Source organism: Spermophilus citellus (assembly GCF_964194105.1).
Source record: "Spermophilus citellus genome assembly, chromosome: 6".
Taxonomy (NCBI): domain Eukaryota; kingdom Metazoa; phylum Chordata; class Mammalia; order Rodentia; family Sciuridae; genus Spermophilus; species Spermophilus citellus.
Genome location: NC_138187.1, coordinates 129,065,299 through 129,091,764, shown reverse-complemented (window position 1 = coordinate 129,091,764; position 26,466 = coordinate 129,065,299). Strand labels below are relative to the sequence as shown.

The following is a 26,466-nucleotide window of genomic DNA, read 5'->3' as shown; positions in this document are numbered from 1 at the left end:
ACCAAGCAACGACGCAACCAACCTCCGCAGCGCTGGGAGACTTAGGAGCTGCGGTCTTTCTCCTTCACAGATCCATCTTCCTTCTGGAGCCAGGGACAGCGATTCCGCCTGGAGCCCCGCCCACTAGGTCCTGCAAGTTCTCGATTGGTTGATGATTCTCTCCAGGTGAGCGTTGACGCGCGAGTGGGCGGAGCCAGGCTGAGCCACGTGATTTGTCGGAGACTGGGGTGCCAGGCCCCTAGCCACAGTCTGTCAGCTCTTGTCTGCAACGTTACTAGGGAAGCGCCAGTGTCGCAGCCGGGAGGGGATCTTAGAAGAGATCGTAGGGTGAGCGACAGCTACGCAACACCTGCAAGTGTCTAAGCGGGCGGGATGAGGGGTCTGAGTGCGCTGGGATGCGGTGCTGGGTAGAGATGCCTCGCCCTTTCGGGAAGTGCCGGCCGCAGGGCACAGTCTAGAGTGCAGATCTATAAGGATCCTGAGCGGCCCCAGCTGCTGTTGGGTTGAGGATTTTTACCTTCATTGAAGGAATAGCGCAAGGGCATAGGACCCCATATATCACGAGCCCCCTTGGTTTCTGGGTTTGGGCTCTCCCACCCTAGTTCATATCAGGATTTAAATTTTATTTTTGCAGGTAACCTTGGGGAAGTCATTTACCACCTTTGCACGTCAGGTTTCATTGAGTCCCAGGAGATAAATAGGGAGACAGTACAGAGCAAGGCTTGAGAAGAACACCAGAGGAGAACTTGGGATATGCTATGGCTGTCTCAGGGTCCAGTTACATGTTTTCCTTCAGGAAACGTGTTTGAGATTTTCCCTCATGCTCATCCCTTCCCCTCACCCCCCAAGTCAGAGTCTTACCTTTGGAGTGGAATTACTTTCTTGATAATGAGTTTGATCTATTCTCATTCCCACCTACTCCCAATTCCCACTAATTTTCTCCCTAGTGTTAAAACTAGAATCTGAGGCAGGAGGCAACTTGCACAAGCCACTTAATTTGATTTTACCTCAATTTTTCAATCTGTAAAATGGAAAGAAGCAATAGTGGTAATAAAATCTGCCTTATTAGAGGGTTTTTGGGAAGCATTTAGGAAATAAGGTATGTAAATGTAAGCTCCTCACTCAGCAAATAAATACAAAGTTCCAGTTTAACTCTCTTATAGAACAGGAAACAGAGGATGGAAGATATTTGTGACAGGTAACTGTTAACTGGGAGAAACAGGAATAGACTTGGTCCTTGGCCTGGTGTTCTTTTACTTATTCCACACTGATCCTCTGCACTGAGTGTTTTGAGGGACATGTTCTTCCTTCCCTTCCTTTGCATTCTTTTTCTCCCTTCCAGGTGCCTCCTGAAGAGCTACCATGTCTGAGAATTCTACATCTTCCCCAGTACAGAACAAGAACAGATATGAACCCAAGACTGCTAATCTTCGAATGACAGATAAGAAATGTTGTGAGTTCTAAAAAATACAGTTCTTGGGAATATAGTTGTAATATTAGACTCTACTGCTTAGTGGGAGTGAGAAATAATTCTTTGATGCTGGAAATTTAAAACAAAATTTTCAGAGGGCAATTTCCTGTCTGAAACAAGTAGATTCTGTCCTTCCAGCTAGATTGCTGGTGTGGCCCAGTGGTTTCTTCTTTCTTTTCGAACATCTGTACACTTGCTTAATGCTGGAAGTTGGAGCAAGCATTGTCCAGTGAATAAGAGTGGTAAGTTGTAGGAATTACTTGGGGCTGCTACCATCTCTCATCTGTTGGGCTAAGTTCCAAGTGGGTGCTGCTCACTATAGAAACTGCAGGTAGGAGCCAGTGTTACTTTGTGTCACGTGCCTTTAGGCCTCAGGGAAATGAGCCCTGACAAGTGATTTCTCATGGTGTCTCGGGCACTTTACCTTATTCCAGGTTTAGCTATTGTACTTTGCAAACTATTACTCAGGAACATTTCCATGTCAGTCTTTTAGATAGAGATAGCAGGAGGGGCTGCAAGGGGATGAAGCATCACTTCCTGTCCCTTGTCATCTATATTCCTTAGCATTTTATAGACTGCATAGCTGCTCAGAAGTCTGGAACTTTAAGTCCCAAGATGTTTCTGGAAACCTCAAGGAATGCTAACTCTGTTCTCTGTTTCCAGATTGCATCTTTCCTTTGGAACCCTATCAGTCAGTTTTTCTCACTTCAGTGGTTATATATGTCAGCAGGTGCAAACAGCCGACCAGCAGGAGACCAGGGAATTGTCTCTTGTTCAAAGCTTTCCCTAGAGCCTTGACTTTGATGTCAAGCTCTTGTCAGTTTCGTGATTAAAATGATACTATCTCTTCCCCAGTCACCCATGAGGCCTGCTGGACAGAAGCAGCTGGTTTGGATGTGATACTGAGGTTGGCACACCTCTGTGATTAGGGTCTCCTTTCTCTGCCAGGGCAGGAAGCCATGTGCCAAGGGCAAAATGCCCCAGGAGAGATAACTAATATAGCATGGTTCTTAAGTGGAACCTCTAGTGTCAATGACATACTGCCTGAGTTTGAATCCTGGTTTTATTCTTTCTTAGCTGTGTGTCCTTGAATAAGTTGCTTTCTCTTTCCATGCCTCAGTTTACTCCTTTTCAAAATGGGAATATCAATAATATCCTCCCAAAGAGTGATGTGAGGATTAAATGAGCAAATTTAGGAAAGCACAAATATAGAAGAATTTTGGACTTAGCTAATGTATTATTTTTCACAGGTAACTATCATCCTCTTGGACTTACTCTTTTTTTAAAAAAAATTGTAGTTATGCATGGACAGAATGCCTTAATTTCATTTGTGTGGTGCTAAGCATGGAACCCAGTGCCTCACAGGTGTTAGGCAAGCATTTTGCCAGTGAGCTACAGCCCATCCCCTGGATTTATTCTTTTGAAACATTGTGTATAAATAAAATTATATTCAAATGGTGAGCTGGGGGCTCACCACTTAAAAACAGCCCTGTGAATAATTATTTTTTTCAGCAAAGAATGCTTTCTTATCTTGTTTGACAATATTGTAACTCAGATTTGGTGGTCTAGGATGCACTTTTTCTTTTTCTTGTACCAGGGGAACCCAGGGGCACTTAACCACTGAGCCACATCTCCACCCTCTTTTTGTATTTTATTAGAGACAGAGTCTTGAAAAGTTGCTTAGGGCCTTGCTAAGTTGCTAAAGCTAGTTTTGAGCTTGCAATCTTCCTGCCTCAGCTTCCCAAGCAGCTGGGATTACAGGCAATGCACCCCCATGCCTGGTTTAGGATGTACTTCTTAAAGGGAGTACACTCGTGTTACGGCGATGCTTGATTCAAAGGAGAGTGGAAACCAGTTGTGGTTTTGCATGCCTATAATCCCAGCCTTAGCAATTTAGTGAGACCCTGGTCAAAATAAAAAGGGCTAGGGATGTAGCTCAGTGGTAAAGCACCTCTGGGTTCACTCCTCAGTAGAGAGCTAGGATGGGAGTAGAGAGCTGAATTCAGAGCTGATAACTGTGGGTATTTCTTTCTTTCTTTTCTTTTTTCTTTCTTTCTTTTTTTTTCCAGTACCAGGGATTGAACTCAGGAGCACTGAGCTATATCCCTACCCCTTATCATCCTCAGCTCTTTTTTGTATTTTATTTAGAGACGAAGTCTCACTGAGTTGCTTAAGGCCTTCCTAAATTGTTGAGGCTGGCCTGAACTCTCCATCCTCCTGCCTCAGCCTCCCGAGCTGCTGGGATTACAGGCATGCACCACTGTGCCCGGAAACCATGGGTATTTCTGACTACATAGGCCACCCAGTGTCATTCCTGGTTCTGCCTGATTCTGCACACAAGCAGGCTCTCCTACCTGCCTTCCTACCTCTCCTGCAATTTTTCTGCTTTAAGGGCTTTTAATTAAGGAAGCAGTAATCCCAGGTTTCTTTTATGTTTTCTAGGTTCTCATTTCTGCTCTGGGTTCTTAATTTCTCTTTTCAAGCTCTATTTTCTTCTCCAAACTGCTTTTTCTCCCCAAGTAGAGGTCTCTGGGTTGTCCTAAAGCCATGGTCATTCATGTTGTATACCATGTTCTTTACCTCCCAGTTGGACTGTGAGACTGTGGCACTCACAATCAAGAGAGTAGAATACACTGTTATGAGACTGTGCATTAGTTTTTTTTTCCCTTTTCCTTTGCTATGTACAGAGACATATGTAAGTTTGATTCTTTTAGACATTTTATTCTGGTGTATTCTATTAATGAAAGTAAGTTCATATCATAAGTATTCTGTTCTGCCACCACATCCTTTTTAACAAACTTACTATATTATGGACATCTTTCCATGTTGGTAAATTCAGAAGCAGAACGTACCTTGCTTCAGGTTCCCTGGCTGCTTAGCATTCGTACCAGCAGTTGCTTTCTCACTATCTCCACTGTTGTCCCCTTGCTGTTAATTACACTTGTGCTGGCTGAACTTGAGTCTGGGAAGTGACTGGTCTTGAGGACTGAAATTGGGGCTGAAGAATGACTTCAGGGAGCCAGAACCTCCAAAGGAGCATTATTGGGACTTCGGCTGCTCCAGGAATGGCGATTCAAAGGGACTGCTGGTTGAGATCCTTTTAAAATGTTTAATGGCTGCTTTCCTGTACCCCTCCCCACAATTTCTGCTTTCAGGGTTTTCTGAAAACAGGAATAGGGGAATCTACATTTGTTGTTGTTGATTCTTTTAGGTTTTTGATATCTTGAATGGATCTGGAGCAGACAAATTCATACATGAACCTTTCCCTAAGTAAAAAAGCAATCCATGTTCATGAATAATCCAGACAACACAGAAAGAAAGTGAAAAGTAAAAGTCTTTTAGAATCGCTCCCATCCCTGCTGTTCTTATAGACATCTTATTCTGGCACATCCTATTAAAATAGGTTCATACTGTATATATTCTGTTCTGCTGCCATTTCCTTTTAATAAATAAAAATTACTATATTGCAGAATCTTTTCCATGTTGTTAAGTCCAGATTCGCCTCATTCTCCATTGTAGGGATATGTAAATTATTTTCAACTTTTCTATTATCACAGAGAATGCTGCAGTGAGCATCCTTATACCTTTGTGCATTTTGTGTCAGAAACTTTTCCTACTGAAATAATAGGAGAAATGGCAGACACATTGTAGCTATTATTGATAAGTGTTACTAATTTGCTCTCTATGGAAATTCAGTTTTGTAAGCTGCTTCCAGTATTTCAAGATACTTAATGGAAGTTGGACACGATCATCTACAGCTGCACTGGTTGACTAAAACATCAGTTTCCTTATTATTTGGCTGCATATAACTTGGCTTTTTTTGCCCATCAGTAAAATAACAGGAGATAATCAGTTTTTTTTACTTCTGATGAATAAAAATTAGATATTACTAATGAAGCAAGCTTTATGGACCCATTTAGAGTGAATGCTGGAAGAAGATCTTGACCATGGAAAGGATAGGAACCCTTGCTCTCCAGATCATTCTTCTAGGTTAGGATGGAGAGAATAGTTATGGTTACTGTGCTGGGTTAAGTACTGACAGGAGGCCCAGGAGCTGGGACTAAATGGGAAGTTGTGAGACCTTGAGTCTGGTCAAGAGCCTTGACCTTGACTCTGTATTGTGGAACTGTGGGCAGTGCTTCAACTTCTCTGGGCTTGAGTTTTTCTTTGTATATGAGGGAAGTCATCAAGATAACCTTCATCTTTTCTAAGCATGCTTAGGAAGAGAAAATGAGTTTACAATTAAAAAACCAAGTTCAACTGTATAATGGAGACAGATGAGAATTTCAGGAATGAGACAGGTTTCCACTATCTGTCAAGAGATGGCATTACAGTGTCCCTGCAATGTGAAGTAATTTCCATTCAAATTTAAAGTTGTGTGGGGTGATTTTGTTTTTTTAACATACAGAACAGAATGTTCCTCCTTCTGCCAATGTGGCAGTCTGAGCTAGGAAGTATGGTTTTATATTTTAGTCTGGAAGGGAGAAGTCCAGGCTATAGTAGATGTGTGAGTATGTTCTGAGCCAAGGCAGAAGGGGAGGTGCTGAGGGCAGGGTGTAGAGTCCCTGGGGGACTGTGTTCTTTTGTTCTTAGTATTTTCTGTCCAGCCTGATAAACAATGAGCAGCTGGCTCCCTGGTTGCCTTCTGAGTCCCTGGTAAGTATCAGACCATTTTAAGCTTTGGGGAGGCTAACAGGACCTTTGGGGGAAGAGCCTAATGGGCTGGAAGGTGTGGACGAAGCAATTCTGGAAACGCAGTTAATGAACCAAGTCAGGGGGGATTGAGAAGAGTGTGCACTCAGCTGGAGAAAGTGAAGACCCAGGGGATTTGACTACTTGAACCTGAGGTAGCTAATGCCAGGCAGAGTACATATGCTTGTTAGGGGTCAGCTGTTTGCTTACCTTTGGGCTCCCTGTTTAGACAGAGATGAAAATCACCTTAGCTGCTCCATTACCTACGTGGAGGGATACTCCTGCCTAGAGTCAGGAATTTCGACTCGCCCAGAAGAGAAAGGGCTAAAAACCCAACCTGTGGGTGCAGAGTCTGGGCGTACCCACCCCCCACCCCCCGGGCCACTTTGGCTGCCTAGTATTTCTTGCTAAACACTCTTGTTTCCATGGTCATTTCTTTTCCTGGGTCCTTCTACCTACTTCTCAGTTGAAATCTTTTACCAGTTCTTTCTCCAAAGGTGAAAGATGCATTTCCTAAGCAAATGCCCCTATTTTACTGAATAGTTTCTTAGCGTGACAGGATCATCTTGTTCTTGTAAAGAAGCAGCCACAACTTGCAGGGACCCTTCTGGAAAGTCATGCTGGGAAGCAGAAATTTCCATTTCCTGCCAGGGTTGGTTCAGAGTCTTTTCCCATCTGAGCTGGAAGAGCTTGAGGCCTCCCCCTCCCCAAGACCTCAGATTGGGTCTTGGCCCCAGGAAAGGGGCTGCAGCACTACAGGATCTGGATTCCTGTGCCAGCTCTACCCTTGACTCATTATGTGTCCTTAGGCAAGTCACCTGACCTCTGAGCATTTAAAATGCCCCACCTATATAGTGAGACTTTTCTCTGTAAATGAACATAAGTTCATTCATGAAATAAGTTAATTTACTAAGAAAGGATTGTTCCTGCTTTTCAATTGTCGTGCTTTTCAATTGTCTTGCATCTGAGTCAGGCTGACCCAGATGCCCAGTGAATTGGCTCTACCATGAAGCTTCCAGAGGTCTCTTCAAACTTGTATCAAGTAGGCTTTTCCTACCAAATCTCACTTAGAAATTTAAGTTTAAGGAGGACAAAACAGGCAGGTGAGCAGTTGGCAGGCTAATGTTTTGCCTGTGGCTTTGAGGGAATGGATGGGATCCTCAAGATAGAAACTCTGTTCTAAAAGCCTGCTAGTTGGGCATTGGTAAAATCACAGCTCTATCATTTTTATGTTGCTGGGCAGTCTCATGTTAAGAAGGGTGCTGTGGTTACTCTCCACTTCAGATATTTCTATGAAAACCTTAGGAATATGGGAAAGACATTCCTTGGTTTGGGTACTTTCTGGAAATCTGTGTGACCCTTTAACTTTATTTCAGGAGGATCTGCTCAATATATTCTTACTTTGCCTTCCCACTCCTCCTGGACCTTTGCCCCACAAGTTTAGGATGATTAAATAAGATTATGAGCTGGGCATGGTGGCACATACCTGTAATCCCACCTACTCTGGAGATTGAGGCAGAAGGGTCACAAGTTTGAGGCCAGCCTCAGCAATTTAGTGAGACTCTGATCAACTTAGCAAGACCCTATCTCAAAATAAAAAAGAACTGGGGATATAGCTCTGTGATAAAAAACACTCCTGGGTTCAATCCCCATTACCAAAACAAACAAACAAAGAGTATGACTGAATTTTCTAGACCAGTGCATAAACCTTATGGGCCTATACTCATTTAGTTCTATTTTTCTCATTTCCTTCTAGCATGGGCCTCCTACATGACCAACTCCCCGACTCTTATTGTCATGATTGGTTTGCCAGCCCGGGGTAAAACCTATGTGTCTAAGAAGCTTACACGCTACCTCAACTGGATTGGGGTACCTACCAAAGGTAGGTGCAAGTCATTCCTTGGGAAGTGAATGATTAGTTCCTGGGCCCCACTCACCTCTGGGAGACTTAGGCTCTCTTAAGGTATTAAGGTTATTGGGTGCTTCTGGGAGAAATAGTGGTTGCTTTCTCATTTATTGGATTCTCTTTCCCTGGACTTATCTCCTCCTGGCCTGGATGAATTGGCCCAGTTTTGAGAGAAAGCCTTTGATAGGTTTATTAAGAATTCAGTGAGAATAGGACTTTCCTTTTGTGAAATCCTTGCACATGCATTATGTTATCTAACCCTAGAAGTATCCTTGTGAAATAGACAGAGAAACACAGAAAGCTGAAATTCAGACAGCTTAAGACTTGTCCCAAGATATCCTAAATCAGGACCTGAACCCAACTGTTTTGACTCTTAATATCATATTGTCTCCAACATACCATGGTACTTTTTATTTTCAACTCTTTGGCTACTCTGACATTAGGCCAATGTCCTCTTTGGTGGGGCGATGATACTGATTTGCTGCTGAAGGATTTGGGTGTCTTCTGCAGTGTTCAATCTTGGGGTTTATCGACGTCAAGCCGTCAAGTCCTATAAGTCCTACGACTTCTTTCGGCATGACAACAAAGAGGCCATGAAGATCCGCAAGTGAGTCTTTTTTTTAAGAACTGACTCCCAGGTCAACTCTTTCTGGGCCATTATGAGACTGAATGTAATGGGGCTTGTTTCTTCTCAATAAGTATCTTGTGGGTATTTTAAGTGGAAGCTATCTGATAGGCAAATCACCTTGGGCTTGTTGGGTAGAAAAACAGGTTTCAGGGAGATGGTTGTAGGCTGTGCCTAGCAAGAGAAGATACATGTGTTGGGGCACAAAGGAAGGTATAAGATGATATAAATATTTAAAAGGAGCCAGGCATGGTGTCACATGCCTGTCATACCTGGGACTCTAGACCCAGGCAGGAGGATGGCAAATTGAAAGCCAGCTTCAGCAATTTAGGAAAGCCCAGGGCCCTAAGCAACTTAGCAAGACCCTGGCTCAACATTTTAAAAAGGGCTGGGAACTTAGCCCAGTGGTAAAGCACCCCTTGGTTCAATCCCCAATACCCCCCCCAAAAAAAAACTTAAGTGGGGGAAAAAGATCAAATTAAGGAAACAATTTGACCAGAGGGAAACTAAGTGAGAGGGGATGAGATTCCTGCAGCAATCCCACTGTTTGTGTCCTCCACTGTGTTTGAGCCTAGCTCTTCTTGCTGATTTTCTTTGCTCTCATGGCAGACATTGTGCCATGGTGGCCCTGGAAGACGTTAAGACCTATCTGACTGAGGAGAACGGGCAGATTGCGGTGAGCTCTGTGGTTTCCACCCTGTCAGCAACTGAGCTCTCAGTCCCACCTTGGGTCTGCCTTGGTGTGGGGCTCCATTCCTCTGTCTCCATTGATTTACCTCATGTGTTTTCTGCCCAGGTATTTGATGCCACCAATACTACCCGGGAGAGGAGAAAAATGATTTTGAACTTTGCCGAGGAGAATTCCTTCAAGGTAGGATCTGACTCCATGGTAGATTAAAGGGATGAGTAGAGGCGGGGCGTTAGGATGGGGTATGGATCTGTTTGACTCTGGTGAGGATGGGATTGGGAATCTGATTTTCTTCTCTTGAGTATACCCCCGATCCTTGAGTGTTTTCTTTCAGGTCCTTTCTCAGACCTTTAGCCTGTATGTTTGAGTCCCAGGGGATGTGGTAAGAGCTATTTTAAAGTGAGGAGGCCTTGAAGGATTTTCATGAAGAAAATCCTGGGAGATGTGGTGGCTGGGTGGGGTAGGAGCATGTGCTCTTAATTAACAGCTTGGTATTTTTGGTTTGTTTATAACTGCCTTCTCTCCGTGGCCAGGTATTCTTTGTGGAATCTGTTTGTGATGATCCTGATGTCATCGCTGCCAATATCCTGGTGGGTGACACCCCTATGTTTCACCTCTTTCTTACCTTTGTGGCCTGTGTATATATGTGTGTATGTATGAGGAAGGGTAGTGATAGAGAGAAATAGAAGTGTTAAATGTCACAGAATGATCTCTTTTCTCTGTCAGAGAGAAGTGCAATTTTGTATTTCCAGATTGTTCCTTAGGGAGAAAAAATAGGCTTTGCAGAATAAAATAAGCATTAGCTGCTGAAAAGAGACCAATTCTTAGACTGTACGAGTCCTGGCTTGTGTTCTGTTATTATCTGGGTTCTGAGACCTAGATATTATCCTAGATCAGACTTTTTATTATCTGTTAGGGCTACCTTACAGGAATGTCATCTGCCCTGAAATTATCTAACATTCTGGTCAGCATTCTATACACCTAGCTCCTTGTGCCCTGTGCCCTGTGAGGTCACAGCACAAGACAGTCCTTATCCAGTGGGTTGTGTTGTGCTGTGCCAAGTCATCATCTGACATGCTCTCCCAGCAATGTCAGAACTGGGGTCATCTGAGGGAGAGGCACTGGGTCCCAAGTCAGGCACTGGGCCACACTGGGCCTCTTCTGAGTGGCAGTGGGAGAAAATTGGAGTCCATTCTATTTTCCCAGGAAAGTACATAAAGGGATTGGGCCCAGGAGCAGTGTCAGCTGCGTGACTGCCTCTGTCCTTCAGCCAAGGGCAGGCACATGACTCCCCGGTTGTCTTTCCCTTCTTGGTTGCCAGGATCACAGGACTAGGGAGGGAATGCTCAATGAATGGAGAGTGCCACCACTCCAGTGAAAGGCTACTTTTATGGACCTCTTTTTCTTTTCTTAACAGTGGCTATTTGTAGGAGGGCTGTTAAGGGCAGACCTCTGACACAAGACCCTTACTATTCCTTTGATTTCAGGAGGTAAAGGTGTCAAGCCCTGACTACCCTGAAAGGAACAGGGAGAATGTGATGGAGGACTTCCTGAAGAGGATTGAGTGCTACAAAGTCACCTACCAACCCCTTGACCCAGACAACTATGACAAGTGAGGTTTTAAGGCCATGGTTAGAAGGCCCTGAAGAAGGGGTCTCATTAGGAAAAGAGCCTTTCTCCCTCTGCCCCCTAACTTCCTCCTAGACTTGTAAACGTTATATTATTCCTAAGAAACAAGGTATGGATTGTGGCTTTTATGTGAGTTGCATTTTAAACACTGACATTTTTTTATCATCAATTCTCTAGAGCAAAATTTTTTGCATCTCGGCATTACTGACATTGTGAATGGGATAATTTTTTGTTGTGGGGTCTGTCCTATCCATTGTAAGATATTTAGCTACATCCTGGGCCTCTGCTGAGTAGATGCCAGTAACATCTTCGAGCTGTGACAACCAAAAATGTATAAAGACATTGTGAAATGTCCCCTGAGAAACAAACCCATTTAAGAACAACTCCATATCAGTAGTTCTGAACTGGGGTGTTACAGGACATCCTGGGACATGTGTCATCATTTTTTATCAATTTTAAATGTTTATTATATGAATTATATAATATGAAATATGTATGTTAATACATATGCTTAAATCACATGTAATGTAACACATATATAATATTGTACATATTATATTTTGCACATATAAAATGCATGTAAAGCCCTCAGAACATTCCTGACTTAGAAATATCTGATTGATATTAACCATCATTACTATAGCAATGTCTATTGGTGAGGTGATAAAGAATATAGATGAATTCACCAAATGTAAGGTATGGGAGCCATAGCAAAATGTCAAGTTCATGTTGAAGAAAAATAGTGTACACATGGAAACCTGGGGGAATGTTTCCTTGTGAAAGAGTGTGCATTCAGGGCAGTTGACGGCTCTATTCAAATAAGGATACAGCCTTGCAGCCAAGCAAATGGTGAGACCAGTGTGCCTGGGACACCATCAAATTGCTGCAGTGGTCTGTTTAATATTTTGAACAAGTGTACATATTTATAGATTTTTATCTCTGGTTGTAGGATATTGGATGATTTCTATCATTTTTGGCACTAGGGATTGAACCCAGGGACACTCTACCACTGAGCTACATCCTTGGTCCTTTCTATTTTTTTTTATTTTGAGACAGAGTCTTATTTAGTTGCTTGGGGCTTCACTAAGTTGCTGAGGCTGACCATGAACTTGGAATCCTCTTGCCTCAGCCTCCTGAGTCCCTGGGATTATAGATAAGCACTGCCATGCCCCACATCACTCTATTTTTTCTTAATTTTTAAAATAAGCCCTATTACTTTTTTTTTTTTAAAGACAAGGATTTTTTTTTAAAGAGAGAGAGAGAGAGAGAGAATTTTTTTAATATTTATTTTTTAGTTTTCGGCGGACACAACATCTTTGTTTGTATGTGGCACTGAGGATCGAACCCCGGCTGCACGCATGCCAGGCGAACGCGCCACCGCCCGAGCCACATTCCCAGCCCAAGCCCTATTACTTTTATATTGAGAAAAATCTTGTGATGGCCACCAAGCAGGCCATTTTTAGCAGTGGCTTTGAGAGAGTCTTGATTAGGTAGATGGAAGGTGTGGGTAGGTTTCTCTGCCTATTATTTTGCTCTCCTCCCCTCCTCTCATTTTTGGTGGCACCATATTCTTACCACCCCAGAGGGGGACTGTGCTTCTCACCAACTTTGAGGCTTAACAAACTCTTTAGATCACCTGGTCTAGTGCCTTATGGGAAGCCTGAGTTCTGTTTGCCTTACCCATTGTATGGCACAGTTCAGGTGTGTACCACCCTACCCAGTTCCCCTCCCCCACCTTACTTATTCTCAGATTGTTTTACCCTAGAAGTTTTGTTTTCCTTCCCTGTCCTAGGGATCTTTCTTTCATCAAAGTGATAAATGTGGGCCAGCGTTTTTTAGTCAACAAAGTCCAGGACTACATCCAGAGCAAGATTGTCTACTACCTCATGAATATTCATGTCCAGCCTCGCACCATTTACCTTTGCCGGCACGGAGAGAGCGAGTACAATCTCTTGGGAAGGATTGGGGGTGACTCTGGCCTCTCTGTGCGGGGAAAGCAGGTGAGTCATTAGCTAGCTAGCTAGATTTCCTAGGCTTAGAATTAGAAGGGCATGGTGGAGGTCATCTATTTTATCCCTGTATTAAATCTCATTTGGGCAGATGGTCAGGCAAATGCTCAAGATGCTTTCTTGCTCATGGCTTCAGCTTCATGTTAAAGTATGGTTAATTTGGAACTATCTCCAATGTGATCATTCAGCCATTGAATATTTATTGGGCATGACTTGTATACTTAGCACAGTACAGGGTGCTCCAGTTCAGGTTCATTTCCTCTTGGGTTTACATTTTGATCATGGTTCAACAAATTGCCCCTTTATAGGCTGAGTTAGCAGTGCGTGTGTGCTTTGTATGAATGTGTGTGTGTATGTGGGTGAGTATATTGAGTATGTGTATGTTTTCTTTTTTTTATTTTTATTTTTAAACCCCAGTTTTCCCAGGCTCTAAAGAAGTTTCTAGAGGAGCAGGAAATAAAAGATCTTAAAGTGTGGACAAGCCAGTTGAAGAGGACTATCCAGACTGCTGAGTCTCTTGGAGTGACCTATGAGCAGTGGAAGATTCTGAATGAGATTGATGCTGTGAGTGGAGTCTCTCATTCAGGTGGAAATTCTCAGGAGTCATGATTTGGACAGTTTTGTCTAGAAACTAGAACCACCAAGTAAAAACTTTGAGGAAGCTGAATCTGTAGCCATCTGGGGGGGATTGGGGGAGGAAATGTGGAACACCCATCAGGGCTTCCTGCCTACTTAAAGATCAGTGCCAGCGATGGGACCCAAACCAATGTTTGACCCAGCCATTCTGGTACCTGGGGAGACTGGGGCTAATGAGGACTTGTTTTGTTCTTTTGTATGATTTCCTCCTGGGAAGAAGAAGTAGCTAATAAACCCGTTGTTTTTTTTTTTTTTTTTTTTTTTTTTTTTTTTTTTTAATTTCTGCTTTGATCATTTGATCAGCTATTCTGGGAAAGTCCTTCCCCAAATTTTTCTTGGCTTTTCCTAACCCTGAACACAGAAGTAAACATTAATTTTTCCTTCCCTCCTCTCTACTAATTTATTCCTCCTTCAAGTTCTTCAGTCTCATCAGTGTCCCTCCTTCCCTGCTTCTTATTCCTTTTAACCTGTTGACTCTTCTTGACCTTTACATTCCCCACAGAAGTAGGAGAAAGTGACAGCTTTCTCTCTGCTGTGGCTCCCATCCATGGTGCCTGTGACACCCTGGTTACAGTCAGCTGCAGTCCATGAAAGGACCCAGCATAGGGCCTGACACATAGTAAGAAATCGGTGTTCTTCAGTGGCGTCTTCTTTCTGTGGGATAGGACAATGTGGACTCTACCACGCGGCCTGCGCAGTGGTTTCATTAATGAGGTTCTAGGCATAAAGTTAGTTAGAAGAGATCGAAATAAAACACACAGACCAGTTACCTTATTTATATTGCCAGGTCCGAGACGGCTCCCCTCTCTGGTTCCCACCTCTAGCCGCCCAGCAGGGCAGCGAGGATTACTCAGGGCTAGCAGGAGAGAGAGAGAGTGAACACGCCGGGGGAGTAGCCTTTTATTTGGGGAACAAGAGATTCAGGGGAGAATTCCATCCAATGAAGGTTGAGGGGGGGCTGCACTCCAAGGTCAGGGTCAGTGATTGGGTCCCCGGGGTCAGTGGTCAGGCACACCCCCACACGGATGGGCTCTCTCATCAGGAAAGGGTCGGGAAAGCTTCGACACCACCAAAGCGCCTCAGGCCCTTAACGGGAGTCACCCAATCACGTGTCAGAATGGCTTCCCACAGTGGACCAGTCCACCTCCTCAGCCAGTGTGGCTTCTTGCAGGGCGTGTGTGAGGAGATGACATACGAAGAGATCGAGAAGCAGTACCCAGAGGAGTTTGCTCTTCGAGATCAAGACAAGTATCTGTATCGCTATCCTGGCGGGGAGGTGAGACTTCTCATGTGGAGTAACAACCCAGCCCTTTGCTGGTGGGGGAATAGCTTTAATTTGGAGGATGGATTGATGTGATCGTAGGGGATGTACAAAGGTAGCCTAGCCATCATTTACCTTCTAACCTTTGAGCCATCCTGTGTTTAATTCAGCTCAGGCAGTCCAATGCCTCATTAATTTGTTAAGATCTCTAGAGAAAAGAGTCAAAGATGTCCCCTGAGTCGAGAATACTATGGAATCAATCTGATCTTTTTTACTCCTTTTTTTTTTCCATTCTGCTCCCTCAATCTCACCACTACCCAAGTGGGTCTAGTCACCAAGTAAATATATGGGGCATAAATTACTTCTCTGTTATCTTTAGTGTTTTAGACTGTTTCTTTTTCTAAGTGGCTTCATACTCTAGAACGTTCAAGGCGAAAATAAATAAACCAGAATGGCAGAGGTCCAGGAAACTTCTAGAAGACTCTCATTGCCTTACACTCTGCCTATTAGTCATGGGAACTACAACAACAAAACACACACATGCAAGTTGAATTCAAACTTTTCGTAACCTGTAATTTTCTTGTTCTTAATATTGCTATTTAAAGATCCAAGAAGTATTCTTAAGTTTTGGGCAGGGGTGGGGGTGGGCAGTGGCATTTAGTAAGCAACATGGAGTCACTGAGCCTCCAGGAAGAGAGCCAGCCTGGGCAAGAAGTGGCCTCTTGACTCTGGGATTCAGCCGCTGGCCTGGCTGCCAGCTTGCACCTGGCCTCTTACCAGCCTGCTCCACTTGCCCCCACAGTCATACCAGGACCTGGTACAGCGGCTGGAGCCTGTCATCATGGAGCTGGAACGTCAGGGCAATGTCCTTGTCATCTCCCACCAGGCTGTCATGCGATGCCTCCTGGCCTACTTCTTGGATAAGGGCGCAGGTGCTATTTGAGGGAAAGTCTGGGGACACATCTATGGGGAGAGAGCCTGGCTCATAGTGGCACCAGGATTCCTGGCAACTGGGCCTCCCCCTCTTCCACTCAAACTAGAGTACATTTCTCAGGCAGTGGTTTGGGGCTCCCAGCAGCCACTGGGTCAACTGCTAGCTGAATTCACTCCACTATTACAAAAGCCCCGGTGGAGGGTGGCTGCTGCTGGTGCTGCTTGATTCTAACTGCTAAGGGACCAGTGTCCTGCTAACACTCCTGGCAGCATCAGGAAAGTGACTGAATAGTCCCAGCTTGTCACTCTGGCTACTAGGAAGGTGGTATCTTAGAAGTATCTTCATCCTTTGGGTTGGGGGTGGGCAGCTCTTTCCAGGTAAGAATAGTAAGGAAGTGCTGTTTCCTTTTCTGATCCTTCCCTTCTCAATCTCTTTGAGCCACCAGAAGTCTGCAGATTGGCCTTTGGGTATCCAAATGGACCATAGTCTTCCTTCCCATGGGGCTTTGGGCATGGCACTTACTCCTGTTTTGCCTGCATGGAAGAAGCTGAAATGGCCTTATTTCCTTCCTTACCACTCAGAAGAACTAGGTGGCTTCTTAGTCCTGATCATTGTGTGGGGCTTAGGGAAGGAGCTGAACAACTCTAGATGGTGGTCAGGATTGAAGACTAAAGAGTTCAGAAAAAAGTCACAATTACTCCACTTCCCTCATCCAATCTTTCTGCTTTCAGATGAGCTACCATACTTGAGGTGTCCTCTCCATATCATCCTCAAACTCACTCCTGTGGCCTATGGTAACTATGAGCCCAGGGACTGGCAAGAGGTGGGGATTAAAGAAGGTCAGATGTTTGGGTTTTCTCTGAAGATTGTCCAGAAATTTGAATGCATCACGTCCATATGTCAGGGACATTGCATTAGCATTTTGCATTTTTAAGGGGATGTATGTATAAGTGTGTTGGAGAGTTTGTTTTCCTGTGTGGAAACTGAGGAATTCTCCTTTGAGCTTTCTCCTGAGGGCCTTTCTTTCCCTTGTTTCTCAGGGTGCAAAGTAGAAACGATTACGCTCGGAGTGGAGGCTGTGAACACTCACCGTGAAAAACCGGCTGTAAGTATTTTCCCGTGGACAAACCTGCCAGTTCCCACCTCCCTGAGTCCTTGAACCTTTGACATAAAGAGATTGGGGTTTCTTTTATGTACAAAAGAAAAGCTGATCCAGAATTCATGGCCTCCATAGTCTGCTTCTAAAAGGCAACCATATGGGAACTATTAATTTTTAAATCGGTACCTCTTTCATGAATCTTAACCTTGAAAGTTGGCTCCTAGACATTCAGTTAAATATGGGAAGTGCTTGGCTGAAGTGAAATCCAGACACCCTGCCCCAGGAAGTCTCCCTTTAAAGAGCAGGGTTCAGAGGAGCTGGAAGGTGGGGTCAGCAGGTTGAGGTGGGTTCCTGCTCTGCCTCTGTGATTTGTGTGGCCTTAAGTAAACCCCTTTTTTTGGTGGACCCCTTTCTGATCTGGGATCTGATGATCAGGGAGCTTTCCCCCGCTGTGACCCTTTGATTCCCCTGGGGCCAGGAGACCAGGCCACGTCCTGTGTGAGGCCAGAGGAACAGGAGGAAGGAAGCTGCTGTGGTTTCGAGTGTTATTTAACCTTTGTGAGTGAGCTTCTGGCGTGGCTTTCATTTGTGTGGTGTCCCTCCATTTCCAATCAGAACAACCTCCCCAAGAACCAAACCCCTGTAAGGATGAGAAGGAACAGCTTTACGCCTCTATCCAGTTCGAATACAATAAGGCGTCCGAGAAATTACAGTGTTGGGAGCCGGCCCCTCAAGCCCCTCAGCCCTCTCCGTGCCTTGGACATGCAAGAAGGGGCCGACCAGCCGAAGACCCAAGTCAGCATTCCGGTGGTGTAACCGTGTGTTTCCCTTTAGCCCTGGCCTCCTGCCCTTGTCACTAATCTCCAAGGAGTCATTTAACTTCCACCGCCACCCCTTCCCTCAACACCTCACCATTATTCTTAACCCAGAATATGAGGTCACACATGTACAGGCCAACTCTAGTCGTTCTCCAGTTGGAAACAGCTCCTCATCCAGGGGCAGGATGGCAAGTTGGGTTTTTAGGATGGGGTGGTCTGGAGAAGGAGAAAAAGGACACATTCTCCCTGGGGGCTAAGCATGCCTCATAACTTGGTTCTTTGTTCTCTGGTGTCTAACCTCACTCATGTCCTAGTGTTGGTGAAGTGGGGATGGTGGTGAGCGAAGGGAACCAGGAAAGCCCAGTTTTCCTTCACCTTGTCTCTTTAATGTGAATTTAACTCACAGTCCTCACTTAACTCGTTTTCATCTCCCCTCTGGATTGTCTAGTATAATGCATGACATTGTAGTGTCTGTCAAAGAGGGAAGGGGCAGTTGGTGTGGGAGAAGTCCAGGCCCCAGTAGTGTTTTCTAGTGGGTCTAAGTGGATCTGGACTGGAGGAGTCTCTCCTTTCCCTTCTCCTTCCTCTCCAGCCAGGTCCTGAAAGGGCCAGCCCAGGTTACAGAACATCCACAGAATGCTCTGGAGCTTGCAAGTGGACATAGGGTGAGAGTTCTTATCTCTTTTCACGAGAAACAATCCTATGTTTTTGATGCCCTGGGGAAACCTGGCCCTGGGGATGTGGGACACATCTTGGTTTGTATTTTTACCTAGAAGAGCCAGGGGTAGTCCTTTGCTGGCTGTGGAGTGGGGTTCAGGAGGATAGGGTGGTCTCTAACCCTTGTGGGCCTCTCAGTTCAGCCAGATCTTTTTTCCTGTGGCTTTCAGGTTCTTTGCCAATCACAGCAACTTTCCTGCCACAGCCAGTGACCTCTGGGGCTTTTTAGAAGGATGAAGTTAGATTCTGGAGTCACCATTGATGTCTGAATCACTCAAAACAAAAGGCAGAGAAGAGCTCACTCCAGTTCACCAAAGCTGCTTATTATTTTCCAGTAATTTCCAGCATACCCCTAAAGTTATTATTATTATTATTTTAGCAGGAGAAATTTTTTTTCCAAGTGTGGAAAAACTCGATGATGAACTTAATCTCTTTTCTTGGGGCATTCTTTTGTTCATAAGGAGAAATTAATTTGACATTTTGTGAATTTCATGCAGTCTAGCTCTTTCCTGACTATTCTAATTTATCTATTCATTTCTGTCATCTCATTTTCTTTGTAGGGTTTAAAAGTAATTGTTTAAAGAAGGGACTCTTAGCCCCTTGATAGCATATAATGGTTTTCCTTCTATCTCAATTTTGTATACAAAATAGATGAATGTATATACGCACATTTTTCCGAGAGACAAATCTAGAGTTCTCTTGGGATTTTTAAGATAGGTGATCCCCTGCCTATCCGTTTACTTTTTAGAGTTAGCTGGTGGGAACAAGTTAACTATTTCCCAAGGGTTTTTGTTTTGTAATAGAAAACCTTTCATCATGGCTCTCACCCAGGAACCTTCCTTGGGATCTCCTTTACAGCTTTGGAAACTTACACAGGCCTGGGTCCATCTGAGTCAGGCTGAATGCTGACTCAGAAACTGGAGTTGAAGTCTGGACACATGTGTGTTTAAATAGCTTCCCTGATGATTCTGATTCATACCCAAGGTGTTCCACCTTATGAAGCTAAGTGGAAACATACCAGATAGTAGTTTCTTGGACAAAGGATCAACCTTGGCATTCTGAATTCCTCTTAATTCTAAAAGGACAGTTCTTTGGAGTTCAATATTGGAGCAGATCACCGTAGTAAGTGAAGCAGGCCTCTCAGTCAGGCTGCTGTGCTTTAGAGACTTACTGTAGGTTCTAGTTTCACCTTTCACCTTTCACATTGTGCAGTGATGTGGAACAAACCTCTAAATGACCTTGCATAAAAGCTGGGTTTCCAAGCACCCTGGAGAGAGGTCCTGAGGTACAGTCTGTAAGATGAGGAAGGTTGTCTCCACCTTGAGCCCTTCACTTTTACATTCCAAATAGAATACCACAGCTGCTTTCCAAAGGCTGCTGGCCTAGCGTCTTCTCAAAATTGTGTCTAAGACATAAAATTACCTGCTCTTCCTGTCAAACTGTTGCACAAGGTCTGTAGTAGTGTCTTTGTGGGGCTTGGAGCTGGATGGGGGAAGAAAGAACAGAAATAGAAAAAGAAAGGTCCTTGTCCTCAAGAAGGTTACTTTAAGAGACAGGGCATGTAATTTACAGCAAATGAACATTCACAAAAGAGCCACACACTGAGTCTGGAAGTGCTGTTGTTGCCGTGGACTACAGATTGCTTGTGACTATTCCCTTTTCCAGTGGCTGTGAGACCAAAAGTGTTAGGGGATAGAAAGACCCCATCTCCCCAGTGTGAGAAGGAGAGCCTGGGAGGTATGCATGGCTCTTTTACAGGGTTGCCTTTTCTAATTTGGTTGGGATGATGGCAACTCTAGCCCAAATGGTTATTCGATCTATTCTCCTGCTGCAAGGTGATAGTAATTTAGAGATAATAAATGAGAAGAGGGAGAACTTTGATCCAAAGACGTGGGATTTAGACGGCACCTCCTCTTAGGCAGAGGAGCCTTCTCTGACTGACTACCATTGTGTTAGTCTGTTATAAACACTGTCATTAGAGACAGGTCACTGGATGTTCATTTTGGCAGTCATTCTGCTGATAATACTTTTAATCTTCCCCTGTGTTAGTTTGCTATTCCCAGAGGAGTAATGGAGGTGACCTTATCCTTACATAGGACAGGGGAAGTTAGAATTTGAAAACAGCACCAGTTTCAACATCCTTTGATTTTTGATCCCTTCAGAGATGTTCACAAAAGAAGTCAAGAGAATATAGAATTGAATAGAGCTCTTCGGGATTTTAGGGAAGTCCTACTTCCCATCTTTTTTTTTTTTTCTATTCTTCTTCCCCTTGTTACTTGAAATGTATATTGGTAGTAGATACCTGTTACTCTGCTTATGTCTATATCACAAGTTCTACAAAGAAAGGATGGACTCCAGAGAACCCTTTGCTGAGGTTTTAATTGTTGCCATGGGGGAAATAGGTGAGACTTTGATCTATTGGAATAAAACGGGAAATGAAAACCATATTTTATTTTTGCTAGTTCCAAGCTGAATGAGGATGTCTGTAACAGATTTTTGAAAGGATTTTGTTGCAGATTCAGAGAACCCACTTCTCTTCTGTTCTTACTTCCTAATTTCCAAATTGGAATTTAGTTCTTATTTATTATCAATAGTGTCCTTTTTGTTTTGGTAATGGGCTGGTTTTATTTTTTTTTTAATTTAATTTTATTTTTTTTTTTTGTTTTTCTTTTTTTTATTGTTGGTATGGGCTGGTTTTACATCGAATTTGAAAGTAAAATAGAAAAATCTTTTTCAAGTAAGAAAACCTTTTAAAAGTCTTTTTAATCTTAAGATTTTAAATCTTTTAAAAATCTTTTATATGCATTGTGCTGGGGAATTGCCCTATGTCATTGTATCTGGGTTTTGATTTTGTTTCCCAAGAAATTGGAGTAGAGGATAAGATGTATTTGTACTCCTGGATGGAATGGTTGAGTGTTTCTTGTGAAGATCTGATAGACCTCTTGCAATCCACATTTGATCTTCAGATGCACTGATATTTGAAGAAACACGATATATACCTGTTTGCAAATAAATCCATCTTTTGGGTTTTCTGGGGGCAGGAGATCTGAGTTCTAGAGTTCTCATTGATGCTTGGGGTGGCCAGTGGACAAAGGGAAACACGTCCTGGGTGATGAAATCTCATGCACCTTCCACTATCCTAGCCAAGCCCAGAAGCCATTGTATCTGTTGTCAAGAGGTTTGATAGACGTACCCAGCTTTTCTTATATGTATTTTGACTTTTTGTGTGTGTTTTAAAATGTTTTATTTTAAAAATATATTGTCACATTGTCGTGGTAGATCCTTGCCTTTCCCTAAAGATGACATAGACATCAGAAGTGTGTCCAGGAATTTTGTTTAGATTCTTGGTGTCCCTAAGACTATTTCTAAAGGGATCTGTGCTGACTGACTGTGGGCTCTGATAGGGTCTGCAGGCCAACAGTCTTCTCGGTTTTCTCATTGTACTGTTTTTTAGTATGGTAAGTTATTGTAATTGTCTATCTATGGCACATGTCCTGCAAAGAAAGGAACTAAACACTGTACATTTTCTTTATGGGGAAATTCTGTGTGCTATAATTTTTCATAGACATTTCTTATGTAATAGTGGTCAAATTCTCAGTGTTTATAAAGATGATAGTTGTATGGTGTTTTGTGAACTCAGATAAGGGAATGCCTAGTCAGAATCTGAAGTTGTGATTTCTACTTGAAGTCATCTTGTCCAGTCCCCTGCTTTAGAGTAAGACTTTTCTTTCACTATCCATTCCTGAATCTTCTGTCCTCAGCTTATCCTATTAAGGAATGTAGCATTCTAATGAAGAGTGTTATTGTTTTTAATCTGCCATGCATTTGGCTTTTATTCCTAATATAATAAATGCAAAGGAAATTTGCATTCAGAAACTGATTTTAAATGGGCAAAGGTATTCTTTCCCATAAGTCTTTCACTGGGTATCTGTGGCCAACATTTACTTACTATTTTTGTATCTGAATTGCTTGTATACATTTTTATTGTTGTTGAAGTAACAAAATCAACTCATTGTAATACAGTGATGGTTTTCTATGGCAAAAGCAAAGAACTGAATGCCACCCTCTTTGGAGGGGACTAGGAGTGGGGCTGAGCTCCATAGGTTTGAATGGAAATGGGCTGGGCTGGGAAACCCAGGAATAGAGTTCTACCGTGGACTTCCCAGGCACAGCTTCTGTTGAACATAGGAGCATTAATCTCTAGCACCATTCTGATTTAATCTGGTGACATGATGACATAAGTTTTTACTTAGATCCACTAAAGGTGTATATAACTGTATTGGAAATGTGCTTTTGTGTGTGTGTGTGTGTGTGTGTGTGTGTGTGTGTGTGTAGAATGGGTAAATAAAATTGTTGAGTAACTTGAACCTATCAAAAGGCTTCTGGGTTTTTTGTTTTGTGTTTTGGGCTATGTCCCCACCCACACCCTCTAAAACTTTATTGCATGCTGAGAAGACTTGGGTAGACCAACGTGGGTTCTCAGTGCGACTATAGACAAGACTCTCTTTCACTACCTTTTAGGGAGGATGGGAAAGATATGGGAAGCGCATGAACTTGGGTAGTCATGTATACCTGTTGGTACCTATGCAAGAATTAAGGGAAAATTACTCTCAACCCTATGGTGCTGTGACTCCTACTAACAACATGTAGCTCATATTACCTATTAAAAAAAAAAAAAACTTGTGAGATCTTTTACAATTTAGTGTCTGTTGCTTTTAAAATATACCCCACCTATTTTTAAAGAGATTAACAGCCAATGGTAAAAAATGGTTATTTAACAACTTCTGAAACAGGAACTAGAGCTGAAATTGCTTTTGCTATTCTCATGCCTCATTCCTTATTACTCTAAGAAGGGCCACAAGCTCATTAGAAATGCAGAGTCTCAGGCCCCCGAATCAGACCTTCATTTTTACAGGATCACCAGGCACATTTAACATTTGAGAAACATTGTTCTAAGGGGAAGAACTCACAAGGTAAAACATTGAATCCAAACTTAGGGGAAAAAGTTGATTTGCTCTGATCACTGACTTCAGAATGGCCTGGAGTAACTACAATGGTAGGGACCCTCCTCAGAAGCCAAGTAGCCTCTGACTGCAATGTCACTTTTTTGGCATGGTCTTTGGCTGAAGTAGGCTGCATACTCTCTTTTTGCCACAGGAATCCTGATCACTTCTGCTTCATATCTTAGGTATGTAGCTTATGGTCCAGGTCTGCAAGGAGCACCTGGCCCAACATGGTTACAAGGTCAGCTTCTCAGGGAAAGAAGCCCTTGCCTATGCCATTAGAGTTTGTCTGACTCCTCAGAGTGCAGGTGTGTGTGTGCAAGCACACCAGTGTGTCCTTGCATGTATGTGTGTGGAGGGGATGGGGGCTGAAGGGTAGGGGACACAATAGAAGGACTGGGGCTGAATTCTGCTCTGTTTTTCTTCATTCATCTATTGGTTGTGGTATAACCAATACCTCTTCCTCTTTGACTCCTAGGAAGTGAATACTGTGCCGACTGAGCATAAACCTGCCTCTGTGACGTCCTTCACATTGCACTCCTGATGGTGTGGAGGCTGAGGCCAGACCTCTCCAAGGGACTGGATCTTCTGAAAAACGTGGGATGTCAGCTCCCCTGAGGCTAGAAATGGAGGTTAAGTAGGGACTGCAAATTCATGGCTACCAAAATGAGTCCTGGCAAAAGTCACCACATTTCTTTCCCCATGCCTAACGGGAATATCAGTTATACTGTGCCTCAAAACATTTAACAGCCGGAACCAATTAGTTTTCATCATCTCTTTGTTGGGTTTGGTCCAGGTTTGTGGATATCATTCTGTTTAGGCATTTAGCATCCTACCTGTGACTACAACCCTAGCTGTCTGTTTGCCCAAGGTGCACATGTACTTCTTCAAATGTGGTTTCTGAGTGAGAGGGATGAGCTCCAGGAAGCCTTTTCTGTGTAATAAGAACTGGTCTTTGCATCCACCGCAGGCCAGCTGGCTAGAGTCCAATATACATATGCTAACAGCCACCTCTTGATATATTATTAGAAGTGAGCAAAATCACCAGGTAAATGGAAGGTATCTGAGAAATTCAGTACCTAGAATGTCTCTTCTGAAGTGATAGAAGTCAGTGTCAATAGCACCCTTTTCATTTAGAAAAGTTTTTCTCATTTTAGGCCCTTCAGGGGAGAGTCTGACTAGAAGACTTCCCCGAAGGTTACTCATCTTTAAGTTCTCTTTTGTACAGCTGTATTTTCTACCTGATGCATGTGCCTCTCATAGCTGAAAAGAACTGAGGTACTTCTCCTCAGTGACTGGAATGAGGGCTGGAAAAAGAGAGTGCCATTTCATGTATAACCCCATGAAGGAATGAAAACAGCTCTTGGGCATTAACTCTATTGGGAATTTTTTTTTTTTTTTTTTTGGCTTTGAAACAGGTAAAGATAGACCTATCCTTTGATGGGATCTGTCATGGTGACCTGGTCTCTAGGAAAGCTGTGACTGTCATTTCAAGAAAGCAGTCTATTGATGTCTGTCTCTGATCCAGTTCACTATCTTGATCAACTGGTCTCCCATGTCACACCACGGGAGAAGAACCAAGACTTCGGTGCATTTGTCACTTGCTTACCTTCTAGAGAAACCAGATCACCATTCCAAGATCAGTGATTGTCAAATGTGCAAATATGTCTCTGTGAATGTGACTTTAATATGTTGCTGCTCTCATGGAGGAAGAATGTGGAATCCTCACAGGACATTATATCTTACAAACAAAATCTATTTTTTTTTTTTAAATTTTAAGAATAGTACAGTTTGGGCTTTAATTATTACTTTTTTTTTTTCTCACTCAAATGCACACTTACTGGGCAAAAGTCTGAGTAGCAAGAAAAATAATGAGATTCAGCTTTCCCTAAATGGTTCTTTTGTACTGTGGATGGTGCAGAAGACTGTTACTGACTATGTGAAGAGCTGGGCTGGAGGCAGCTCAGCATCTGGCACCTGGGAGCTTATTTTACATGCACAAAGCTGCCTTCAGAAGGCTCCTTACTCTGCTCTGTAGCAGATGTTTTTCATCTGGCTGCTTGTAGCATGCTGTACTGTATTGATTTGTTCTTCTGATGCAGATTTCTTTCTGCATCTAAATATACTGTTTTCTGATGATTAATGTTTTATTTAGTTATTTATTTATCCATACAAAGCATTTTTATATCAGCATTTGCATGTATTTAATCAGAATGTAATATAATTTGTGTTGTTAGCTTTTTGGTAGAGGCCTAGGTGGTTTGAACTTTTAAGTTTAATGTCCATAGTGTTCCTGAAATTTTCAGAATGTGGATATCTGTAAAAGGATAGTAACTATGTAAAAGCACAGTGGACTTTTTTTGAGCACTTTTTTCCTCATTGATTTTTATTATAAACCAAGAAATGCATTTCTCTGGAGAAATGTTCATCTCCTGGATAAATAAAATCATGCTAAAATATGTGAGTAATATGTATTGTTTTTCCAATAAGAAAACACAATAAAAGTTATTTTAATTAAAATACATTAATTTTTTAAATAACACACAAAAGAAGATAACATTTGGAATATTATACGTACATAAAATATTAATACCATTGTTCAAATGTATTTGAAACTAAATTCTTTAAAATTTTTCTCAAATTATTATAGTGTATATATGTCCAAGTAGAGTAGTGTTTTTAATCAGTATCTACTATCTTTATCAAGTTCCACTAGCATTTCAGAGGGATATCAATGGGATTGTTACAGCCAGGCATTGTTGGTATTCTAGGCATTTATTTATTCAACAAATATTTCATGACTGCCTGTTGGTTGATAGGCCATGGATCAAAGTGCCTGCCCTTTTTCTAGAATTTATTATTGAAAAGTAAAAAGTTAACAGCAAGTCTGTAGCTCATCCCTCCCTCTGGGAATTATTTCCCCTTCATGAATAACCATGAGTAAAACCATTATTAGATAATAGTTAAGTAAATTGGTA

At 42.8% G+C, this 26,466-nt stretch overlaps 2 protein-coding genes across 22 annotated transcripts in view; one reads left to right on the top strand and one right to left on the bottom strand.

Moving 5' to 3' along the window:
* The window catches only part of LOC308650849 (specifically androgen-regulated gene protein), a 30,165-nt gene extending 30,052 nt beyond the window's left edge, over nucleotides 1-113 (bottom strand). Inside the window, exon 1 of one of the 2 annotated variants that reach the window (XM_081297253.1) lies at nucleotides 23-113. The gene's annotated coding sequence lies outside the window, so the exon portion shown is untranslated. Of the gene's footprint in view, nucleotides 1-2 lie in introns of both variants that reach the window. The other variant, XM_081297254.1, reaches the window with a different exon arrangement.
* Nucleotides 30-26,466, top strand: PFKFB2 (6-phosphofructo-2-kinase/fructose-2,6-biphosphatase 2). Of its 20 annotated transcripts, none has more exons than XM_081297266.1 (18): nucleotides 30-165; nucleotides 1,343-1,453; nucleotides 7,920-8,045; nucleotides 8,580-8,676; nucleotides 9,304-9,370; nucleotides 9,491-9,565; nucleotides 9,916-9,972; nucleotides 10,870-10,994; nucleotides 12,804-13,011; nucleotides 13,438-13,584; nucleotides 14,828-14,932; nucleotides 15,720-15,849; nucleotides 16,583-16,645; nucleotides 16,892-16,956; nucleotides 17,566-17,757; nucleotides 18,365-18,433; nucleotides 23,674-23,796; nucleotides 23,967-26,466. In XM_081297266.1, exons 2-17 carry the CDS (start codon nucleotides 1,363-1,365, stop codon nucleotides 23,779-23,781), a joined length of 1,725 nt encoding a protein of 574 aa, XP_081153392.1. In that variant the 5' UTR covers nucleotides 30-165; nucleotides 1,343-1,362; the 3' UTR covers nucleotides 23,782-23,796; nucleotides 23,967-26,466. The 20 variants fall into 20 exon arrangements, 19 of the variants coding, with proteins under 19 accessions (XP_081153392.1, XP_081153394.1, XP_081153381.1 ...); XR_014022424.1 differs by lacking the exons at nucleotides 30-165; nucleotides 23,674-23,796 and adding exons at nucleotides 198-327; nucleotides 18,656-18,819; XM_081297268.1 differs by lacking the exon at nucleotides 30-165 and adding an exon at nucleotides 198-327 and having other exon boundaries at nucleotides 17,566-17,745.

Excerpts from the sequence above, each read along its gene's own strand:
- PFKFB2 (XM_081297266.1), top strand. The coding sequence starts at position 1,363 with ATGTCTGAGAATTCTACATCTTCCCCAGTACAGAACAAGAACAGATAT. Across the intron at positions 9,371-9,490 it reads AGGAGAACGGGCAGATTGCG|GTATTTGATGCCACCAATAC; the intron begins GTGAGCTCTGTG and ends TTTTCTGCCCAG. Across the intron at positions 16,957-17,565 it reads CTCACCGTGAAAAACCGGCT|AACAACCTCCCCAAGAACCA; the intron begins GTAAGTATTTTC and ends ATTTCCAATCAG.